The sequence below is a fragment of the Muntiacus reevesi genome, chromosome 4, assembly GCF_963930625.1.
Source record: "Muntiacus reevesi chromosome 4, mMunRee1.1, whole genome shotgun sequence".
NCBI classification, from domain to species: domain Eukaryota; kingdom Metazoa; phylum Chordata; class Mammalia; order Artiodactyla; family Cervidae; genus Muntiacus; species Muntiacus reevesi.
This window is the reverse complement of record NC_089252.1, coordinates 74,564,915-74,584,968: the sequence shown is the minus strand read 5'-3', so window position 1 is coordinate 74,584,968 and position 20,054 is coordinate 74,564,915. Positions and strand designations below refer to the sequence as shown.

The window sequence follows — 20,054 nt, the reverse complement described above, 5'->3', positions numbered from 1 at the left end:
TTTGAGATTCTTTTCAGTCTAGAGGAAGGAGTGGTATTTGAGCAAGCAGAACACAGCAGTACCTAGATAGGAAATCATACAGAGACCCTGGATTCCTTCATTCATTTGTTCATCCTTTCACCCACTCGTTCAAAAGGTGCTTCTCTAGGATCTAACCAAGAGCTTGGCCCTGTGCTAGGCACTGCAGATGTGAACAAAACAGAGAGACAGAAGTGAACAAATAAAACTTACTGTGTTGGGGAGTCAGAAAAAAATACAGACAGGATAGCACGAAATAGAAAGAGGATAACAACGGAATGTGGAGGTTGGGAGAGCGGAGGTCTGGGGAGGAGGATGAGAGGCTTGTCTGAGGCCCTGCACCTGAAGAAACTAACCAGGGCCACATGCCAAGAGGCGGGGCTGAAGACAGCAGACAAGGATGGATCTCACAGGTCCCTGATGCTCCTGATATCGAGGGCATTGAGATACTTTGTCATATTGTAATGGAGAAGGGCCACAGTCTGATTTATTGTGCTCTCTGCCTGACCAGTTGTATGTGAACTTCTGAGTTCTCCCTCTAACTTCCAGCTCCTATAGGCTCTGCCTGGGTGGCGGGCTTTCTCCAAATGCCAGGGAATTAACACCTCCAGGAGCAGCCCTCAACCAAAGACCAAGGGGAGATTTGGCTATCAACCCCTCGAGTCCCTCACTTTTGGTGGGCTAACTCTGAACGTGTATTTTATACCATTTCTCAGAATTTTCCTGTGGATCAAGCCCCAGTCACCCACAGTGGTGCCCTGTTCGGTGACATGCCCCCTGCCGGCCGCCTTCCGGCCGTCTCACTTTTCTCTTCCCTACGAGCGTTTCCTGGGGTCCCCTCCCCGAGGAGCTATCACACTGGACCCTGGTCTCAGGGTCTGCCTGGGGGAATGGAAACCAAGATATCACTCCAGCTTCTGTAAGGAGACCCGGTTGGAGGGGACAAAAATGGAGACGTTAGGGAGATGTTAGGGAAGAAGAGTCCAGGTAAGAAAAGATGGTGGCCCGCACCAGGATGGCGGCAGCTGAGGCTTTCTGGGGTCTGGGTTTTCCGGAACGCGAAGGCCCTGCATCGGCGGAAGCAGCAGGAGGACTTCCATGAGCAAACACCACCCTCTCACTGTCTTGAGTCCTCCACAGCTGCTCACCCCGTGCAGTCAAGCACATGCCCTCCAAGATGAAGCAGGGCATGAGAAAAAAGAAGCCTCTCTAGAAGGAAAAGGTACAAATGTGCCCATTCCTGTCCCCACGACCCCACACGTCCTTCCCACCCTCTGGGCAGACGGCCCTATTGAGTCCAGGCACGACTGCCCTCAGGTTGTTCCTGGCTTCTGCTCAGTAGGGACCGGGGTTCCTGGGCTGGGAAACCCACAGCCCCTCCTCACTCCAGCCTGCCCGTGGTTTCTAGGAAGGCAGCATCCGCCAGCCAGCGGTGTTTGACTCGCCTGGTGTTCAGCAAACCCAGGAAGACGTGGCCCGAGGCCAGCTGAGCGGCGTCTGACCACACGCCCACCTGTGTGTGCTCTGGAGGCTGAACTGTCCACCCCCGTGGCTGGGCTTGGCAGCTGAGGAAGGGCTTCACACCGCAGCCTCCAAAGACACAGAGGGGCTCTGTGTGGGCAGACAGTGGCTGCGTGCACATCAGCTGGATGGGGGGCCACAAGGCGGGTCCTCAGGGCTCAAAGTCCCGGATGTCCCGACCAGCACCCCCTTTTCCTGCCCTCACATGGCCGGCTGAAGAGGACTGTGTGAGAAGGAGGGTGAGCTCTGGAGCCAGACCATCCAGGCTGTGTCTCAGCTCCACCGGCCATGAACTTAGCCAAGTCACTTAACCACTTGGACCTCAACTGTCCAACTTCAAAACAGGGAGAAGCCTCTTATCTCTCTAGCAAGGCTACCATGAGGACTGGAGGAGTTAATTCCTGTAAAGTGTTGGGGGCAGTGCTTGTGTATTACTGAGGTTGGGCCACTGCCAGGCGCTGTATTAAGTATATTACGTGGATGATCCTGCATTCAGAAACCACACAGGGTCAGAGGTGTCATCTGATGGAGGCCAGGCTCCCCCAGAGACAGAACGCAGCCAAGAACTCAGAGCGAAAGCAATCGATCCGTGAGCTAATTCAAAAACACAAGCAAGGATCGGGGAAGGGAGACAGGGAGGGCCGGCAATGAGCTCTGTGGGCAACCGTGGCTCAATCCTGGTAGGGGGCTCTGAGAGACACATGGAACACGCACCACACAGCCACCCCAGCCAGGGAACTGGGGCTTTTACAGACTACCTCCCATCAGTCATAGGACAGCTGTTCCTGGAGGGAGCGTGGCCAGCTCTTCCAGTTTGCCCAAGACTGTAGTCTGTGGTCTGGGAAATGCCTCCCTCACAGGCAGGAGGATAGGTCACGCTGTCTGGAGGACACTAATCCCTAGCCCTCAGCCTTCCACACACAGGCAGAGCAGGCTCGGGGCCCAGAGCAAGCCTGCATACAGGAGCTGGTGATTAAGAGCTACCACCTCCTTAAGGGCAGAAGGCAAGGACACCCGGTCCCATTTAGAGAGAAGTGAAGTTCAAAGAGGCCAGCTAGTCTGCTCAGGATCACACGGTGGGACATGGCCAGTGGGCAGGGGGGTTCAAACCCAGATATGTCTGGTGCCAAAGCCCGTGCCAACTACCAGGCCCCACGCTCCTCCCTCCACAAAGCAGCCACGAGACACAGATTCAAGGAGCTGGAAGTATTGCAGGAGGCCAGTTGGTCCAGTGACAGAAGACAAATACCCACAGGCAGACAGATAACATCCAAGGGTTTGGGGGTGGGTGTCAGACAACAGGCCTTCCCAGGTGGCTCAGTAGTAAAGAATCTGCCTGCAGTGTGGGAGATACAGGAGACACGGGGTAGAACCCTGGGTTCTAGGACATGGGTTCAATCCCTGGGTCTGGAAGACGCCCTGGAGGAGGAAATGACAACCCACTCCAGTATTCTTGCCTGGGAAATCCCATGGACAGAGTCTGGCAGGCTACAACACTCCGTGGGGTCAAAAAGAGTCAGACACGACTTAGTGACTGAGAACGCACACAATCACATCAGACAACAGGAGGTGTGGTCTTTGGCAGAAAGAGGAGCATGGCAACCTTTAAAGGGGCAGCAGTTACTCAGCTCAGGCTCATTTCTGCTGTGTGGGAACAGAGACCCCATGTTATTAAACCATCCAGTGTTTCAGACGAAGTGGGATTTTCATGAGAAATCTCAAAGTATTAAATGTGGTCTGAGAATCTTCTAAAATACATTTCCAACCAACCTTGTATGGACCACACAGGGAGCATCAGCCCCTGGCTACCTGGTTATGACGTTGAACTTGATCCATGGCTCATTCAGTCACCCCAGCAGGTAAATTTAGGGCTAGTATTGATCTCTTCCCTCAACAGAGGTCCCTACAGGAATAGGACTGACTTTGTGTGCATATGTATTCACCCACTGTGTGCTTGAATTATTTTTTGTTTTTCTTTCTTTCTGGCCTCATTCCCCCACTCATGTCTCCACAGCTGACATCCAGCTCATAAGTCCCAGAGCAGTCACATCAGTTGTCAACAGGCCACTCAGTAAATATCTGATGTCTGCAGTTCCCCTGGTAAGCCCTGTGCCCTAACTGCCCAACCCCTTCCCAAAACTCCTAAAAACTCCAGGGTTAATTTCTGGCACAGCAGGGACCTCAGCTGGCCCTGTGGTTTCCTTCTCTCTCCAGGGTCCAAGCAGGTCCAGGATCATCTCTTTATTTCTCCCCTCTGTCATTCTCTCTCTCCTCCACCTCAATTCTCTTTTTTGAATTATGCAACCAGCTTGAATCCTTCTTGATTCAAGGATAAATGTTTAACTACCTGCTCTCCGGGAATAGGGAGGTGTCCTGATTGTAGAATTCCCTGATTCTCAAGGTATAAATACTCCTGCCTGCACGCATGCTAAGTCGCTTCAGTCATGTCCGACTCTGTGCGACCCTATGGACTACAGCCTGCCAGGCTCCTCTGTCCATGGGATTCTCCAGGAGAGAATAGTGGAATGGGTTGCCTGCCTTCCTCCAGGGATCTTCCCAGCTCAGGGATTGAACTTGTGTCTCTTATGACTCCTCCATGGGCAAGCAGGTTCTTTACCACTAGCACCACCTGAGAAGCCCCATAAATACTCCTACCCTGGCCTGTTTCAAGCTACCAACAGGCACGAATGTGGAGTCAGCAAGAGACATGCAGTAACTCAACACTATACAGTATTTACTAGGTAGATGCAAAGAACCTCAAGAGCTCAGACAAGAGTAAAATGTAAAATAATTGTGAAGTAATGAGTTCAGAGTATTTATTACTTTTGTTTCTAATATAACTTATCATATTGTTAGTATAATTTCAATTTTAATAACGTCTGTGTTTCACAACCGGGTCACAAAATTCCTGAAATTCAAGAATGAGCCCATACGAACTGATTTTCAGCACACCATTGGATGAATGAACACAAGGCAGAAAAATAACAAAAAATGGGTGCTGGGTGGTCAAAAGACAAGGACTAAAATAAAAAGTTAAGCGTTAAAAAAAATGGTAAAAAAGCAAACAAACAAACGAAAGCAAAAGACAAAGGTTAGGGGGAGAGTCACTTTCCACCCTCACGCAGGCTGTTCCAGTGTCTCGGTTCACCGAGAGTCCTCGCCTCCGCTGCGTCCCGCCCCGCCCCCCCCAGGCCCTCGCCCCGCCCCGCCCTCCCAGGCCCCGCCCCTCCCCTCCAGGTCCCGCCTACCTGCAGCAGGAAGTCGAAGAGCGCCAGGCGTGCCCACTCGGTGTGGTGGATGCCCAGGCATGGGGCATGGCTGGGTCGGCCACAGCCACGTGCCAGCAGGGCCTGGTACTGCAGCCAGCCCAAGGCCAGAGAGTTCTGGTCGTCCTCCGGGTCACCCAGGTGCTGCACGTCGGGCGCCCACCAGATGACTGGCCTGGCGCCACCGTCCGTGTAGCGGTAGGGCAGCAGGGGGCTGTGGAAGCGCCTGGCCACCGCGGGCAGGCTCCGGCGCAGCCCCAGCACGCGGTCTACGTGGAAGGACAGGACCTCGGATAGGTCCCCGGGCCTCTTGATCAAGCCACAGAGCCCCTGTGAGCAGAGCTGGCTGAGCCCAGGAGCTGCATCCTGAAGGGCCCCCTCGCTGGAGAAACTGACTAGCAGCACCTGCCCGTGGCCGGGCACCCGGGCCTTGCCCACCACCTCCCCCTGGGCCAGAAGCTGGAGGGTCTGCACATCCTGCTCTGTGAGCCACGGGGGGACCTGCTCGCCGGTCCTGAAGCCACTCGACAGCCCGGGAGTCTCAGTGTCACACCAGACAGATCCTTGCAGCTCCCCAGCAGAGCCAGGCCACCAGTGAGCCTCTTTGGTGGAGGCAGGACCCCCCACTTGTTGGCCACCTGTCCAGGCTCTGTTCCGGACTCCTGGCAGACCCCTGCCTTCTGGAGGGGGCTGGAGGGTCAGCCCAGCAGTAGCTCTCCAAGTCTGTAAGGCTGACATGTCATGCCCTGCGAGGGGGCTACCTGGGGTGCTTGTCTTACTCGGTGTCTCTGGGAGGGGACCATGGTGCCAGGGTGGGTCCAGGTCTTTGGCTCCTGGACCCCTGACCGCCTCCCCCTGCAGGAGCACAAGACGCCGGGTACTGAGTCTCAGGTCTTCTCCAGGTACCAAAGTAATGTCATTCCTGATCCTTCCTGGATGGCTGCTCTCCTTCCCTGGAGACGGTCTGCTGCTGTCCACGTGCCCTCTGTGGTCTTGCTCCTCCACACACACCAGGATGGAGCTCCCGGGCAAGGCCCAGCTTCTCCTCAACCTTCTTGCCCGCTGCCTCCAGCTGGAGCTCAGAGCCTGCCGACTCTGGGGGGCAGGGACGTCAGCAACCCCCTGGGGCTCCATGGGGCCAGGGTCTGGGCCAGTGGCTGGGCGCTCTGGGGGCAAACGGGTGACAGTCACCACAGACAGAGTCGTTAAGAGGCAGAATGCCATCGCCAGCCGCCTCTTGCCACGCAGCTTTCTCCAGAGCCAAGATGCCTGGGGGATGGGGGTAGAAAAAAAAAGCTTAGGACCTCGAAAACATCAGCCCTGACCCACAAAATAACGGGACAGTGAATGAAGGAACATCTTGGGTGAACAAGGAGGGAAAAGAGTGAAGCCTGGGCTGGGGGCCGGGGGGCGTGACACCCAGCTGTCCTCAAGACTCGAGCGGGCAGCCATGCTCCGGTTCCGCGCTCAGCCTGCTCTGTCTCCCAGGACAGGCCTGCAGGGAGACCAGGCTTCTCCCCGCTGAGTAGACTGCTGTTATGCCTCAGATCTCCGGACACCATAAGAGCCTTTCCCCATCTGTTCCCCACACTGAGTGCTGGCCCCTGTCTTCTCGTCTCCACGTCTTTCCGCTCAGCGGACCTGCAGTGTCTCCCACAAACATGGCCTTCCCTTTCCAGGGCACACAGCCACCCAGCTGCAGATGGCCTTGCCTGGCCTCCCTGGCAGCCAAGTGTGACCCTGGGACTAAGTCCTTGCCCAGGGCCTGAAGCAGCCACTTTTACTCGCCCCATCTGTTCAAAAGGAGGTTGGCTGCCCCGGCTCGCCTCTGTGGGCCCACGTGTGGCCGAGTCAGCTCTGGACGGTTGGCAGAGGACATATCCTGGGGCAGTAGTTTTTCAACACATGGTCTCGGGCCCAGCAGTGTCAGCACCACCTGGAAACTTGTTTTCCAGGTGATTCTGATTTGTGGGCACCAAGGGGCCACCAGAAGGAAGGAGCTTGGGAGCTTGCGTGAGCCCATGGGGGCAGAACTGGCAAGGGTTGTTCAAGCCACTGTGCTTTGGGGCTCCTGTAACCATCTCCATCCACACACACTCCAGCAGTCCAGGCACCTTGACCCTGGACCAGAGCTGATGGGGCCACCCAGGACCCTGACCTGCGTGAGGCCAAATAGCCCCTCAGCCCCTACCCTGCCCCCCAGGAACCAGAGCTTGTGACAGGTCAGCGAGGCTGGCTTTGTTCTGCTCATGAACTTGAGGTCAGGGGCCCATGGCAGATCAGCTGCCGATGACAGCAGTGACCATAGTCTACTGAGAGTAGTCTGCAGGGAGAGAGAACAAACAGCCCCGAACCAGACACCAGATGGGAGGGAGCACCTGCCCAGCCACCGAAAGTTTCCGGTTCTGGTTCCGAGCCTGGCCCAGTTCTGTGTTCTTCTCTCACCGGGTGGATTTAGCCCAGTTCCATTACTTGAGATGCCATACATGTTTAGTCTTTGTTCTGCCATGACAGTTCATGGTATATTTTCTGTATTTATAATTTTTGAAGTCTTTCACTATGCTTTCAGTTACCTTTACTTTTTTCATGGTGCATATTTCTTATCACATTTAGGAAATTTTGAATTGAATCCTAATAATTGGACCCTTCATGACTCTATACCCTTAAATGTCCAGTTCTTTAAACGCCAGCTCTTAAATCCTAGTAAGAACAATCATAAAATTAGCATATTTGCTCTTCCCTATCCCCTACCATTCGATCATTATTCAATTTTAATCATGGTTCTGTGTGCTTAGTCATTCAGTCATGCCTGACTCTTTGAGACCCCATGGACTGTAGCCCACCAGGCTCCTCTGTGCATGGGATTCTTCAGGCAAGAATACTGGAGTGCGTTGCCAGGCCCTCCTCCAGGGGATCTTCCCGACCCAGGGATTGAACCCAGGTCTCCAGCATTGCAGGCGGATTGTTTACTGTCTGAGCCACTGGGGAAACCCCTTAATCATTAGTATTATCTTTTTTTTTTTTTTTTTTTTTGTATTATCTTTTTAAATGTTTGCCTTTGTACAATTACAAATGCTTACATTTCTACTATATTTTGTCAGCTTTAAATGACAGTCTTTGGCCCCCAGTTATTACTCATGAATAGCATGTTTATTCTTTCTCCCACCTTTTCCTTCATTCACCTTCCAAAGTTTTATATTTGTGTCATTTCTGTATTGTTAGGATATAAAACATGTCCCTTCTACTCTATTACTCCAATATTCACATTTGTTTGGTCTTAGTTCTTCAGTTAGGTATACTCTGCATATTCCTGTCCCCTTTGCCCTAGTTTTTCATTATTTCTTGGTTAATTGAAGTTAAAACTCCATAATTTTCTCAAGAAGTACTCATGGGAATAATAGTCTCTGGGTTCTTGCATTTCGAGACTATTTTTCTATTGCATTCGTACCTGAAAGAAAGTTTGGCAAGATATAAAACACTGCTCAGTTACTGTCTTGGAATAGCTTGTAGGTCCTGCTCGACAGTTTTCTAACATCAGATGATGCTGTGGAGAAATAAGATTAGACTGGCTCCCTGCCTAGAAGCCCTAAGAATTCTTTCTTTTTCTCCCTTTTTTTCCCATTGTTTCCCCAGCTTTACTGAGGTATAACTAACAAAAAACAACAACTGTGTATGTTTAAGTTATTGAACATGATGATTTGATACATGCGTAGACTGTGAAATGTTCACCATAGTTGTTAGTTAACACACCCACTCCTTCACACAGACCTTTTCCTGTGTGTAATAAGAACACTTAAGATCTACTGTTTTTGCAAATTTCAAGTAAACGATACAGTATTACTAAGTACAGTCACCATGCTGTACATTAGATCCTCAGAACTTATTTATTTTATAGCTGAAAGTCTTTTTTTTTTTTAAGAGTCTACATACAAGTGATACTACACAGTATTTGTCTTTCTCTGTCTGGATTATCTCACTTAGCTTCATGTCCTCCAGGTTTATCCATGTTTGTTGCAAATGGCAGGATTTCCTTCTTTCTTTAGTGGCTGAATAATATTGCGTCGTATGCATGTATGCATTTTCTGTATCCATTCATCCATTGAGAGATCTGTATCCATTCATCCACTGAGAGATACGTAGGTTATTTCCATGTCTTAGCGATTGTGAATAATGCTGCAGTGAACATGGCAGTGCTGATATCTCTTCAAGATATGATTTCTTTTCCTTCAGATATATCCTCAGCAGGGCCCCTCCAATTCTGGAGATCTTCCCTATCTGGGGCTCCAGGGGCCTCCTCTCTATGGAAGATGCTTTTGTGCCCTACGTTATGTTCCCCTGGACCCCCAGCTGATGCCAGCTGCCCTCACAGTGGGCAGTCCCCCTGCACATTGCCAGCTTCCCACCTCAAGCCCCAGAATCATTCCCTGCTTTCTTGCCCACTATCAGGGAGGCACAGAGGAAATTAACACCTTTGGGGACAACCCTCAACCAACAGGGGACAAAAGTCAATGGGTAGGGCTTCCCTGATGGCTCAGTGATGAATTCGCCTGCCCCTGCGGGAGACTGGTTCAACCCCTGGTCCGGGAAGATCCCATATGCTGTGGAGCAACTAAGCCTAATAGTTGCTAATGCACCACCAACTAATGCACCACAGCTATTCAGCCTGGGCTCTAGAGCTGGGGAACCACAATTGCTGAAGCCCGTGCACCCTAGAGCCCGTGCTCCTCAACAAGAGAAGCTACCACAATGAGGAGCCCACGGACCACAGCTAGAGAGAGCCTGGGCAGCAACAAAGACACAGCACAGTCAAAAACAAATAGATTTTTTTAACACTAAAGTCAGTGGGTAAATACCCAGCCTCCATCCTTCAGAGAGACAATTCTGAGTGGCATTCTATATGTTGCCACAGGATATGCCCCGAGGAATTGAGCCTCTATTCTATAAAATAGATTGTCCTTTTCTCCCTCTAAGACGCCTTTCTTTTTTTTCTTTTTTAAAGCTGATTAAGTTTTTTTTTTCATTTATTTTTATTAGTTGGAGGCTAATTACTTTACAATATTATAGTGGTTTTTGCCATACAATGACATGAATCAGCCATGGATTTACATGTGTTCCCCATCCCGATCCCCCCTCCCGCCTCCCTCCCCATCTGATCCCTCTGGGTCTTCCCAGTGCACCAGCCCTGAGCACTTATCTCATGCATCCAACCTGGGCTGGTGATCTGTTTCACCCTTGATAGTATACTTGTTTAAATGCTATTCTCTCAGAACATCCCACCCTCGCCTTCTCCCACAGAGTCCCAAAGTCTGTTCTATACATCTGTGTCTCTTTTTCTGTTTTGCATATAGGATTATCGTTAGATCTTTTTAAATTCTATATATATGCGTTAGTATACTGTATTGGTCTTTATCGCTCTGGCTTACTTCACTCTGTATAATGGGCTCCAGTTTCATCCATCTCATTAGAACTGATTCAAAAGAATTTTTTTTAATGGCTGAGTAATATTCCATGGTGTATATGTACCACAGCTTCCTTATCCATTCGTCTGCTGATGGGCATCTAGGTTGCTTCCATGTCCTGGCTATTATAAACAGTGCTGCGATGAACATTGGGGTGCACGTGTCTCTTTCAGTTCTGGTTTCCTCGGTGTGTATGCCCAGAAGTGGGATTGCTGGGTCATATGGCAATTCTATTTCCAGTTTTTTAAGAAATCTCCACACTGTTCTCCATAGTGGCTGTACTAGTTTGCATTCCCACCAGCAGTGTAAGAGGGTTCCCTTTTCTCCACACCCTCTCCAGCATTTATTGCTTGTAGACTTTTGGATGGCAGCCATCCTGACTGGCGTGTAATGTTACCTTGCTATGGTTTTGATTTGCATTTTAAGATGCCTTTCTTTAGCAGATGATCCTTTTGAAGTGAGAGTCTAAATTGTCCATATTTATTAGATATGTTTTAATATGGCTTTTATTACTACTTAAAGAACACACATATGTGTGAGATGCTTCCCAGGTGGCCCAGCGGTAAAGAATCCACCCGCCAATGCAGGAGAGGTGGGTTAGATCCCTGGGTTGGGAAGATTCCCTGGAGGAAGAAATGGCAACCCAACTCCAGTATTCTGGCCTGGAAAATTCCATGGACAGCAGAGCCTAGGGGTTGCAAGAGATCTGGACACGACTGAAGCGACTGAGCATACATGTGTGATACATGCATAGAGAAGCACTGTGAACACCTCAAATCATGCAGCTGGCCCTCCATAATCACGGGCTCCACATCCCCAGATTCAACCAACTGCAGGTCCCATTACTGATGTTAACTTTTCAGTTGAATACGAGTTATTCTCTCCTTTAACCCTTAAAACAACGTAGGGAAATGAGAACAACTCAATTCCTATTTTACAAAGGAGAAAACTGAAAAGTCCAGAGTGCTCACTTGCCCAGAATCACAGGCTGGCCAGAACAACAGCATTTTTAATTAAAAGTAGGAGTGGCCATGGACAAAGAAGTCTGTTTGGGTTTCTTTTTCTCCCTTCTGAAAAGAAAAAAATAGGTTTTCAAGTTGGATTCATAGTCTAGATTCTCAAACTTCTGGATGCCACTAGGGAAACAAAAATCATCTTTTAAAAATGTTTCAAGAAGACAGGCTGTTTTGATCCTTCTCTAGGCCTCACTTGGCCTCGGACAACCTGGGGAAAGTTGGCAATTGTGCAGTTGTGCAGAGAGAAAGGTTCAAAATGACTGTGAGCAGATGTACCCTACAGGGCCACCCAAGTAAAGCTTTGGGGGAAAAAAATACCTGCTTTGATCAAACTTTAAAAACAGCCGCTGAGGAGAAATATTCAGCTGAATAATACAGAGCAACTCAGAGAAAGGAGTAAAGGGAATGATGCTTCATGTCCTAGAAAGTTAGCTGGTGGAACCTAACCGCCCCCACTTCTGCACACGTTCCAGTGGAATCTGCGCCCCCCCCCCCCCCCCATCTAATCCATGATGGGAGACGCGCTCGTGATGCTGGGGGCAGGAGGGAAAGATGGCTCTACAGTTGCTCTGCATCTCCTCCCTCCTCAAACCCCACCTCCCACCCTTTCACCAAGACTCCCCGCTGATTCCTCAGAGAAGATGCCCGTTTCCCCAGCAGCCACACCCGCTCACAGCTGCAGAGGAAGAGGGGTGGAGAAAAGAGGGGAGTCAGAAAAGCTTTGCGGAAGACACATTTGAGTTCTAGATCAGCTTGTGGACCTTCTGGGCTGTGTTACAGTAGGTAAGATACACAACTGCTCTGCCCTATTTCCTCCGTCATAAAATGGGGGAGAATGAGATAATCCCTCCTTACACAGATTGACATGAGGAAAATAAATGAGTCAAAATATAGAAAGGACCCACTTCATGGTTTGGTACGTTTACATGGTGGGATCGGGGTTTCTGTCCCTGCTTTCTGAACTCCCTCTATTTTAAAGGGATCTGAAAAATATCCAGCACCACTCCTTCCTGGAGTTTGGCATATTGTAATGGGGACATTTGGGAGCACAGCTCAAGACAGAGACAGAAAGAGAAACTCTTTTCCTCATAAAGCCACAAGTGTAAGCTAGGAGAAGGCCACCTGGGCAGTGAGAAAGGTCTTGCCCTGCAGAGGCTCCATCCAGAGATAACCCAGGATGGGACAGGAAGGAATCACTTGGCTTTAAAGTGTGTGGGGAGCTGAGGAGAGAAAGGGTGGGAGCTAGGAAGGACACATGAGCGAAGGCTAAAAGGAAACGACTGAGATTTGGGGTTCCCTAACAACTGTAAGGGGGCTTCCCTGGTGGCTCAGTGGTAAAGAATCCGTCTGTCAATGCAGAAGATGCCAGAGACGTGGATTCAATCCCTGGATTGGGAAGATCCCCTGGAGTAGGAAATGACAACCCACTCCCGTGTTCTTGCCTAGGAAATCCCATGGACAGAGTACAGTCCACGGGCTCACAGAAGAGTCAGACACAACTTAGTGACTAAACAACAACAGTAGGAAAGGGATCCAGGAGAGTAGTGAAGGGCCCAGCCCCCGAGGAGCTGTGCTGGGCTGGAGACAGGAGCCACCACCAAACTCCCCATCATCGCCTCCACGCAGCGGTGAGACGGCTCTTCAGCATGAAGTGAAAGACGGCATCACAGATGGAATCATTTGTTCCCTATTCTTCCTCCTCATCCTGCCACGGCTTCTCTGAAGGTGGGACATACTTCCCCACTGTCTTTGACCTTGGTCGTGTGACTTGCTTCTGCCAGTGGAACGCAAGTGGACAAAACACAGGCCACATCCTGCTGGTGGCTTCACTTGTGCCTGTGTGGTGTTAGCAACCCTGCAGACGCGAGCTCCACCGCGACAGGAGCAGGTCCCAGGCGAGGCGCCGGAGCAGACCTGAGCCCAGCATCCAGCCTGGACCCAACCCAGCCACACCCACAGCCCTGGAACCACGATAAGGGTTGGGAACCATCACGACTGTGGGCTGTTTGCTATGCAGTGTGATCACAGCGAGCCCTAATGCGTTCAGATCCTTGGGTGACTTCTTTTGGGCTCAGTGTGTGCCCTTGGTCAGAAAGCAGTAAAGTGGTTTAGGAATCAAGCACAGCGCCCTCCCCTTGACTAGTAAGGGCGCAGTGGTGTCACTGCCGAGGCCTGGCCGGCTCTGATGATGATGACGGTGCGGCCTGGTCACAGACGTGTCCCATGACCAGCTTCCCCCCATGACGTGGGCGGATGGCCTGGAGGACCCCTTCAGTCAAAGGAAAACTGGAGAGGCCTGTTGAGAAGAACTTTTGGGAAAAATTCCAACATATGCTGGTGGCCTTTGCACAGACACAGTTTGAGAAACCAGAACATTTGGGAAAAAGGACTCTATTAACAGTTTGTACTGAAACCACCAGCGGGAGACTCTTTCTCCTTTATAAAGGGCCACAGAGAAAGAAATGCCCTTCTACTTTGGGAAAACTCGCCAGGACTTGGCCTCACTTTGGGGCCCTGCTTATCCCGTCCCCAGACCACCTCCTAGAATGTCCTGCTGTGAACCCTGACATCCCAGGGCTGTCATAGGAACTGGCTGGCAGGGACGGAGGCAGAGCCATCTTTTCTCAACTCCCAGATGTCCAAAAAAGATGACAAAAACCTGGTCCTGGCTGAACTGCTGTGGCGGATGGCATAACATGCAGGGCGGGGCCAGTGGGGAGAATATAGAGACCGCATGGTCCTCTCCCCATCACAGCAGACAGAATTGCAAAGCACTTGTACAGTGCTTCTTGGTGGAGGTGTCCTGGGTGGGAGAAGGGGTGGAGAGAAGCCACGTGATGTACGTGTATGCGGGGAGGGGACGGATAAAAATCAGAGTTGGCTCTGGTTAGTCGCCACCAAAGGAGTGACAGCCCCCTCTGTCGTGTCCCCCGACCTCTGCCCTCTACTACACATCCCCCACTGGCTGATCGCTGGTTCACCGCAACTCAGACTCTGGCTGAGGCTGGCAGAGATTTTGCAACGTGGAATTTCTGTTCCATTTTTTAAAGATCAGACAAATGATTTTCATAACAAAACCATGGCTGGGGTGAGAGGGGATACATAAGCATATTTTCAGAGGGCTGGATTAAAACCACATGTTGATGCTGTGACTAACACTGCGGGCTGGACCTGCTCAAATTCTGCTTCCCTTGGCTGAACTCAGAATCTAACCCCAGGAAGGAGAGCTGGGCGGGCATAAGACTGGGGGCAAAGGCGACAGGCAGGGCTCACAGGACCCTCCAGGCACACAGCGGCCCTCTCCCAGGGGATCTCTGGGCCATGGAGGCTGGAAGCATTCGTTCCACTGTGGGCAGGACCCCAGGCTGCCTAGCTCCTAAGCCACCACCCCGCCAGGCCCCTTGCTCAGCTCCTTTGCAAGCTGTGATTTTTCCTCCACGTCAGCAACTTCAAGATAAGAAAGGACTTCTGCCCCTGTAATTTCTGGCCCGGCCAATCTCCAGGCGGGGGAAAACCCAAAGGAATGATAACTAACATTTATTCAGTGTTCACTATGAGCCTGGGACTATTTGGAGAACTTTACTTCTATTAACTCATTTAATCTGTATGTCAGTCTTATGAGGTAGGTATGAGGATTATTATCCCATTTTACAGTGAGGAAAACAAGGCACAGAGAATTGAGGGGACCCAACACTCACAGAGAGCAGCGTCATGAGGTGAACCCAGGCCGACTGGCTCCACAGCCAGTGACCTAGTAGCCGGGTCACCCCGGAAGGGGGCTGCCATCCACAGCCCCTGCCCCAGCCCTGGTTCCAGAGGACCGCACGGGGCCTCCGGGAAGGGCCCTGCTCTCAAAGGCTCAGCTCTTTGGGACTGGTCAGCTCAAGTGTAAGATGAGGTGTGAGTGAGGTTAATGCTAGGTGGCAGCCTTTTTGCACTGGCTAAATTGAGGGGAAATAAAGTGCTTTCAGGCTATATTTATTTTTCTTTCAAAATGAAAATAACTTTCTAGTGTATCATTTCCTATTTTAATAAACAGAATAATATCAGTTAGAAAATGCCACCATTTGACCCACTCCAATCTGAGCATATTTGAGAGGTAACATCAGAAGCGGGTTTCTAATAATCTGTTATCCTCAAATTAGGTCTAGGGCTTGATCTCAGAACCATGCAGGGGATTCTCCTGCCCCTTCCAAAAGAAAATGGTGCCAGAGTTCCTTTCAGCTCAAGCATTCTGAAGACTGTAGCCAGGAAATTGAACATATCTGACTTGAGAAGTGAATATAGCAGACTTTATTAACCATATTATTTCTTCTTATTATTATTATTATATTTTTTAGTAATAATAATAATATATTATTATTAATAACCATATTTATTAACCATAACCACTTACCAAGCATATACCATGTACCAGGCACACTCAGCATCTCACAAAGTATGTACTAACATGATAATTTGAAACTACAGAAATTAAGATTGACAGACTTCCTGACTTCAGACTATACTACAAAGTGACAGTAATCAAAACCGTATGGTACCAGCACTAAAACAGAAATACAGATCTATGGAACCAGACAGAAATCCCAGAAATAAACCCACACATCTATGGTCAATTAATCAATGACAAAGGAGGCAAGAATATGCAATGGAGAAAAGACAGTCTCTTCAATAAGTGGTGCTGGAAAAACTGAACAGTTACATGCAAAGGAATGAAATTAGAACACCTAACACCATACACAAAAATGAACTCAAAATCAATTAAAGACCTAAACATAAGACCAGAAACTATAAAACTCTTACAGGAAAACACAGACTGGATACTCTTTGACACAAATTGTAGCAATATCTTTTTTGGGTCCATCTCCTAGAGAAATGGAAACAAAAACAAAAATAAACAAATGGGACCTAATTAAACTTAAAAGTTTTGTATAGCAAAGAAAACCATAAATAAAATGAAAAGACAGCCTATAGAATGGGGGGAAAAAATTCACATATGACACAACTGATAAGAGACTAATCTTCAAAATACACAAATATCTCATACAGCTCAATACCAAAAAACATAAATAAAAAATTAAAAAATGAGCAGAAGATCTAAACAGACATTTCTCCAAAGGAATGTGCTGTGCTAAGTCATTTCAGTTGTGTCTGACTCTAAGTAGTGCTATGGACTGTAGCCTTCCAGGCTCCTGTGTCCATGGAATTCTCCAGGCAAGAGTACTGGAGTTGGTTGCTGGGCTCTCCTCCAGGAAAGAAGAAATACAGATGGCTAAAAAGTACATGAAAAGATGCTCAACACTGCTTCTTAGTATTAGAGAAATGCAAATCAAAACTGTAATGAGGTATCACCTCACACTGATCAGAATGGCCAGTTACCTACAACCGCCTGCCTGGAAGCCAACACGATGTTAGAGCACCGTGAAGCGGAGGACGCAGGGAGAGCCAGGGGCTGTCAGGCTCTTCTGAGACCCTCAGGGGGCCAGCATGGGGCTTCAAGGCACCTAGGGCACGAGGCAGGCAACTTCCTCCAGAGGGACGGTGTGGGGCTGAAGTATAGAAAAGTGCCGCTCCCTAGATAAAATCTGCTACATCACAATCTTAGCCTTTTATTCTGACCGCCCCTACAGGCCAGGTACTGGGGCAGGAAACAGGGATGTGAACGTGAAGAAGGCTTGGCTCTGTTCTTAAGCAACTCACTGTCTCACTGTGCAAATAATACAATTATTTGCCCCGAACCAGTTTTGGCCACCCCAAATTCTTCCACAGAACTGGCCTTGCCTACATCCAGGGCATCTATCTCCCTAAACTTGAGGGGCACAGTTAGAGGACAAAAAGCCAAGGAGCAGCCAGTGGTCACTCTCCAGGGACTCCACCGCATCACACGTCTCACACTGGTTTACTGTCTTTCACTACATGGCGAGAAGGATGCTGTTTCCAGACATTCTCACAACCCTCGAAAGGAAGGAGGAATTCTCACCACGGCCGTTTTACAGATGAAACTGAGGTTCAGAAAGACTTGGGTCATTTGCACCAGGTGGCACACCAACTAATAAAAGAGCTGGGATTCCAACTCTTTCGGAATCCAAAGTGCTTTCCCAGCACACAGGAGCCAGAGCTGGGAATATGGGGACACAGGACGGAAGGATCAGCTAAGGCCCTCGGTGCTAATCCAAAAGCATTCCTGATGCTCCCAGATGACATGGGGAAGCCGATTCCAGGAAAAGGCTTTAGAAGATCTGAGGAATTCCTGGATCTGTCTCTTCATTACACGAGCTGGGAACCTGATCCCAGGTGAAACACAGATGATAGGCTTCCTTCTCCCTCAGTGAGTATTTAGCAAAGAAAGGCAGAGTCCTGGAGGACACCCTGGAGGAGCTGGACTCTCTTGGTCCAAACACTGGCTCCACCACTAATGAGTGTGTTACATAACGTCAGTTTCCTCACCTGAAAAATGGGTATGACGATGGGTACAACCCCAAAGAGTTGTGGTGACGATTCAGTGAATTTTAATAAAGTGCTAAAATCAGGGCATTGCATGCATTTTGATAGTCATTACTCAGCACTATTATTTAATTATAAATTATTATTTATAATTATTAAATTATAGGATTATTAAATCCCTGCAGCACTTTGCGTCTCCAGCACCTTCTTTAGGTCACTATCCTTTACCACACTCGCTCTGTGCACAGCCGGTAATGGATGGGCCTGATGACTGGTAACGCACAGTTGGTTGAGAGGAAGGAGCGTGAGGAAGTCTCGGGAACTGATGCCTCCTTGGGGCCACCACTTGCTCAAGTGACCAAAGAGCAGCTCTTTTATTAGTTGGTGTGCCACCAACTTCTGTGATTTCTGCACACTGGCTGTGGAGCCCTGGAGACAGTTAAACACTACTCGAGAGATGCCTGCCACGAGGAGAGCGGGGCTCAGCCATAAAATGCCTTGAAGACTGGTCCTCCGGAGGGCTACGACAAAGCTACCCTTGGGATCAGGCTTCTCAGCTAAAGAATCTGCCTGTAATGCAGGAGATGCGGGTTTGACCTCTGGGTCAGGAAGATCCCCCTGAGGAGGGCATGGCAACCCACTCCAGTATTCTTGCCTGGGAAATCCCATGGACAGAGGAGCCTCATGGGTTACAGCTCCATGGTGTCACAAAAGAGCCATACATGCCTTAACAACTAAACAACAACAAACCCTTGGACTCTGAAATAGAAAAATTAAGTCTTTAATTTTGCCTTTAGCAAGTTTATCAGATGGGCAGTCTGTGAGTTGAATAGGAAATAAAGGGGCTGCGCCATGGCGGGGGGAGCGGGGGTATCATGGGACATTTCCCAACAACCACGGGGCATAGAGTCCATCCCAGCAGGTGGCCTGGGGCTCAAGAGGAAAAGGGAGGAGCTGGGCAGCCAAGCCTGCGGCAGGGATGGAACTGTCTTGGAGGCACGGAGGCCCTCCCTTCAGGAAGTTCCATGATGCCGTCTGTAGTCAACATGATGGATCACCTCCTGTACCTGGTCCATGCCAGCTATCTTACTCATGACAGTTTGTCTACTCCCAGCAACCTCCCTGTAGGGAAGGCATCACTGTTCACGCCAGGCATCAAGGAAACTGAGGCCCAAGGCGTTCAGGTCGCATCCTCACAGCTTCATAGCTATGTGGCAGAGGTGGGATTCAAACCCAGGTCCAGCTGACTACATCAGTGTGTGAACCAGACTTCTGTCCCTGCTACTATAGAAGCCTCAGAGAACAAGAGTTGCTTCTGTCACCACCATTCTCCAAGCAAGCAAGTAAACCTGGAAAGTTGGCCTTTTCCTGCCCAAGAGAGACTAAAAAGCTTCTGCTTTCAAAAGCCAAGGCTTTCAGAGGTGAGTTAAACTGGGCTTTCTGTCTGATGTTGGGTAACTGAGGTGGGGGCTGGCTCTTATCTTTAAGGGACAAACTGATAAGGATAAAGAGAACTGGACTGGAGGCATTGATATGTAAAATTCAGAAGTTAGAAAACAGGTGAGTGAGTGGCAATGGCCTTATCCAAGTAGTCAAGAAAATGACTGAAAGCAGGACTCCTATTGTAGTGAACTCACTTGTTGGCAATTCCCTCCCCGCCCAGACACAGACACTTCTTTGCATTTGGATGGATCCACCCTAGTGATGGCCTGGCGTTTCCCTGAGGTCATGGAGACAGCTTGTGGCTGCAGGCATTAAAAGCGGAAGCTTCCACAGCAGGGGTTACTCGAGGCTCTCTAAGCCACCAATAGGTACATCCTGACAGCCTAACCACAGGTGCTCTGTCGTTCACGGGCCCCCCACCCAGGCCCCAGGACTAGCAGGTGTGTGGTACCCAGGAGTACACAACCTGGAAATACAGGGCAAACTCAGGTCAAGTGGAGCCAATTTTGATCGCTGGGAGACTGAATGCAGCAGATAAATTCAAGCGGTCCTGAATTCAGTTTGTGCAGCGTCTTGGTCGGTCTACAAGACCCTGCAATCAACTGAACTTCGCAGCACTTGGGCTTCCCTCGTGGCTCAAACGGTAAAGAATTTGCCTGCAATGCAGGAGACCTGGGTTGAATCCTTGGGTTGGAAAGATCCCCTGGGGAAGGAAATGGCAACCCACTCCAGTACTCTTGCCTGGAGAATTCCGTGGACAGAGGAGCCTGGTGGGTAACAGTCCATGGGCTTGCAAAGAGTCAGACACAACTGAGCAACTTTCACTTCACTAGGAGCAGGCAGCTTAATCAGTAACGGATCCTCATAGCACTGCTCCCTGCTTCTCC

At 49.7% G+C, this 20,054-nt stretch overlaps 1 protein-coding gene across 3 annotated transcripts in view; it reads right to left on the bottom strand.

Annotated features, from left to right (window-relative positions):
* The window catches only part of GASK1A (golgi associated kinase 1A), a 49,191-nt gene that overhangs the window by 10,686 nt on the left and 18,451 nt on the right, over window positions 1–20,054 (bottom strand). For all 3 annotated transcript variants that reach the window (XM_065935268.1, XM_065935266.1, XM_065935267.1), the window contains exon 2: window positions 4,788–6,074. In XM_065935268.1, coding sequence (XP_065791340.1) covers window positions 4,788–6,074 — 1,287 coding nt within the window. The remainder of the gene's footprint in view (window positions 1–4,787; window positions 6,075–20,054) is intronic.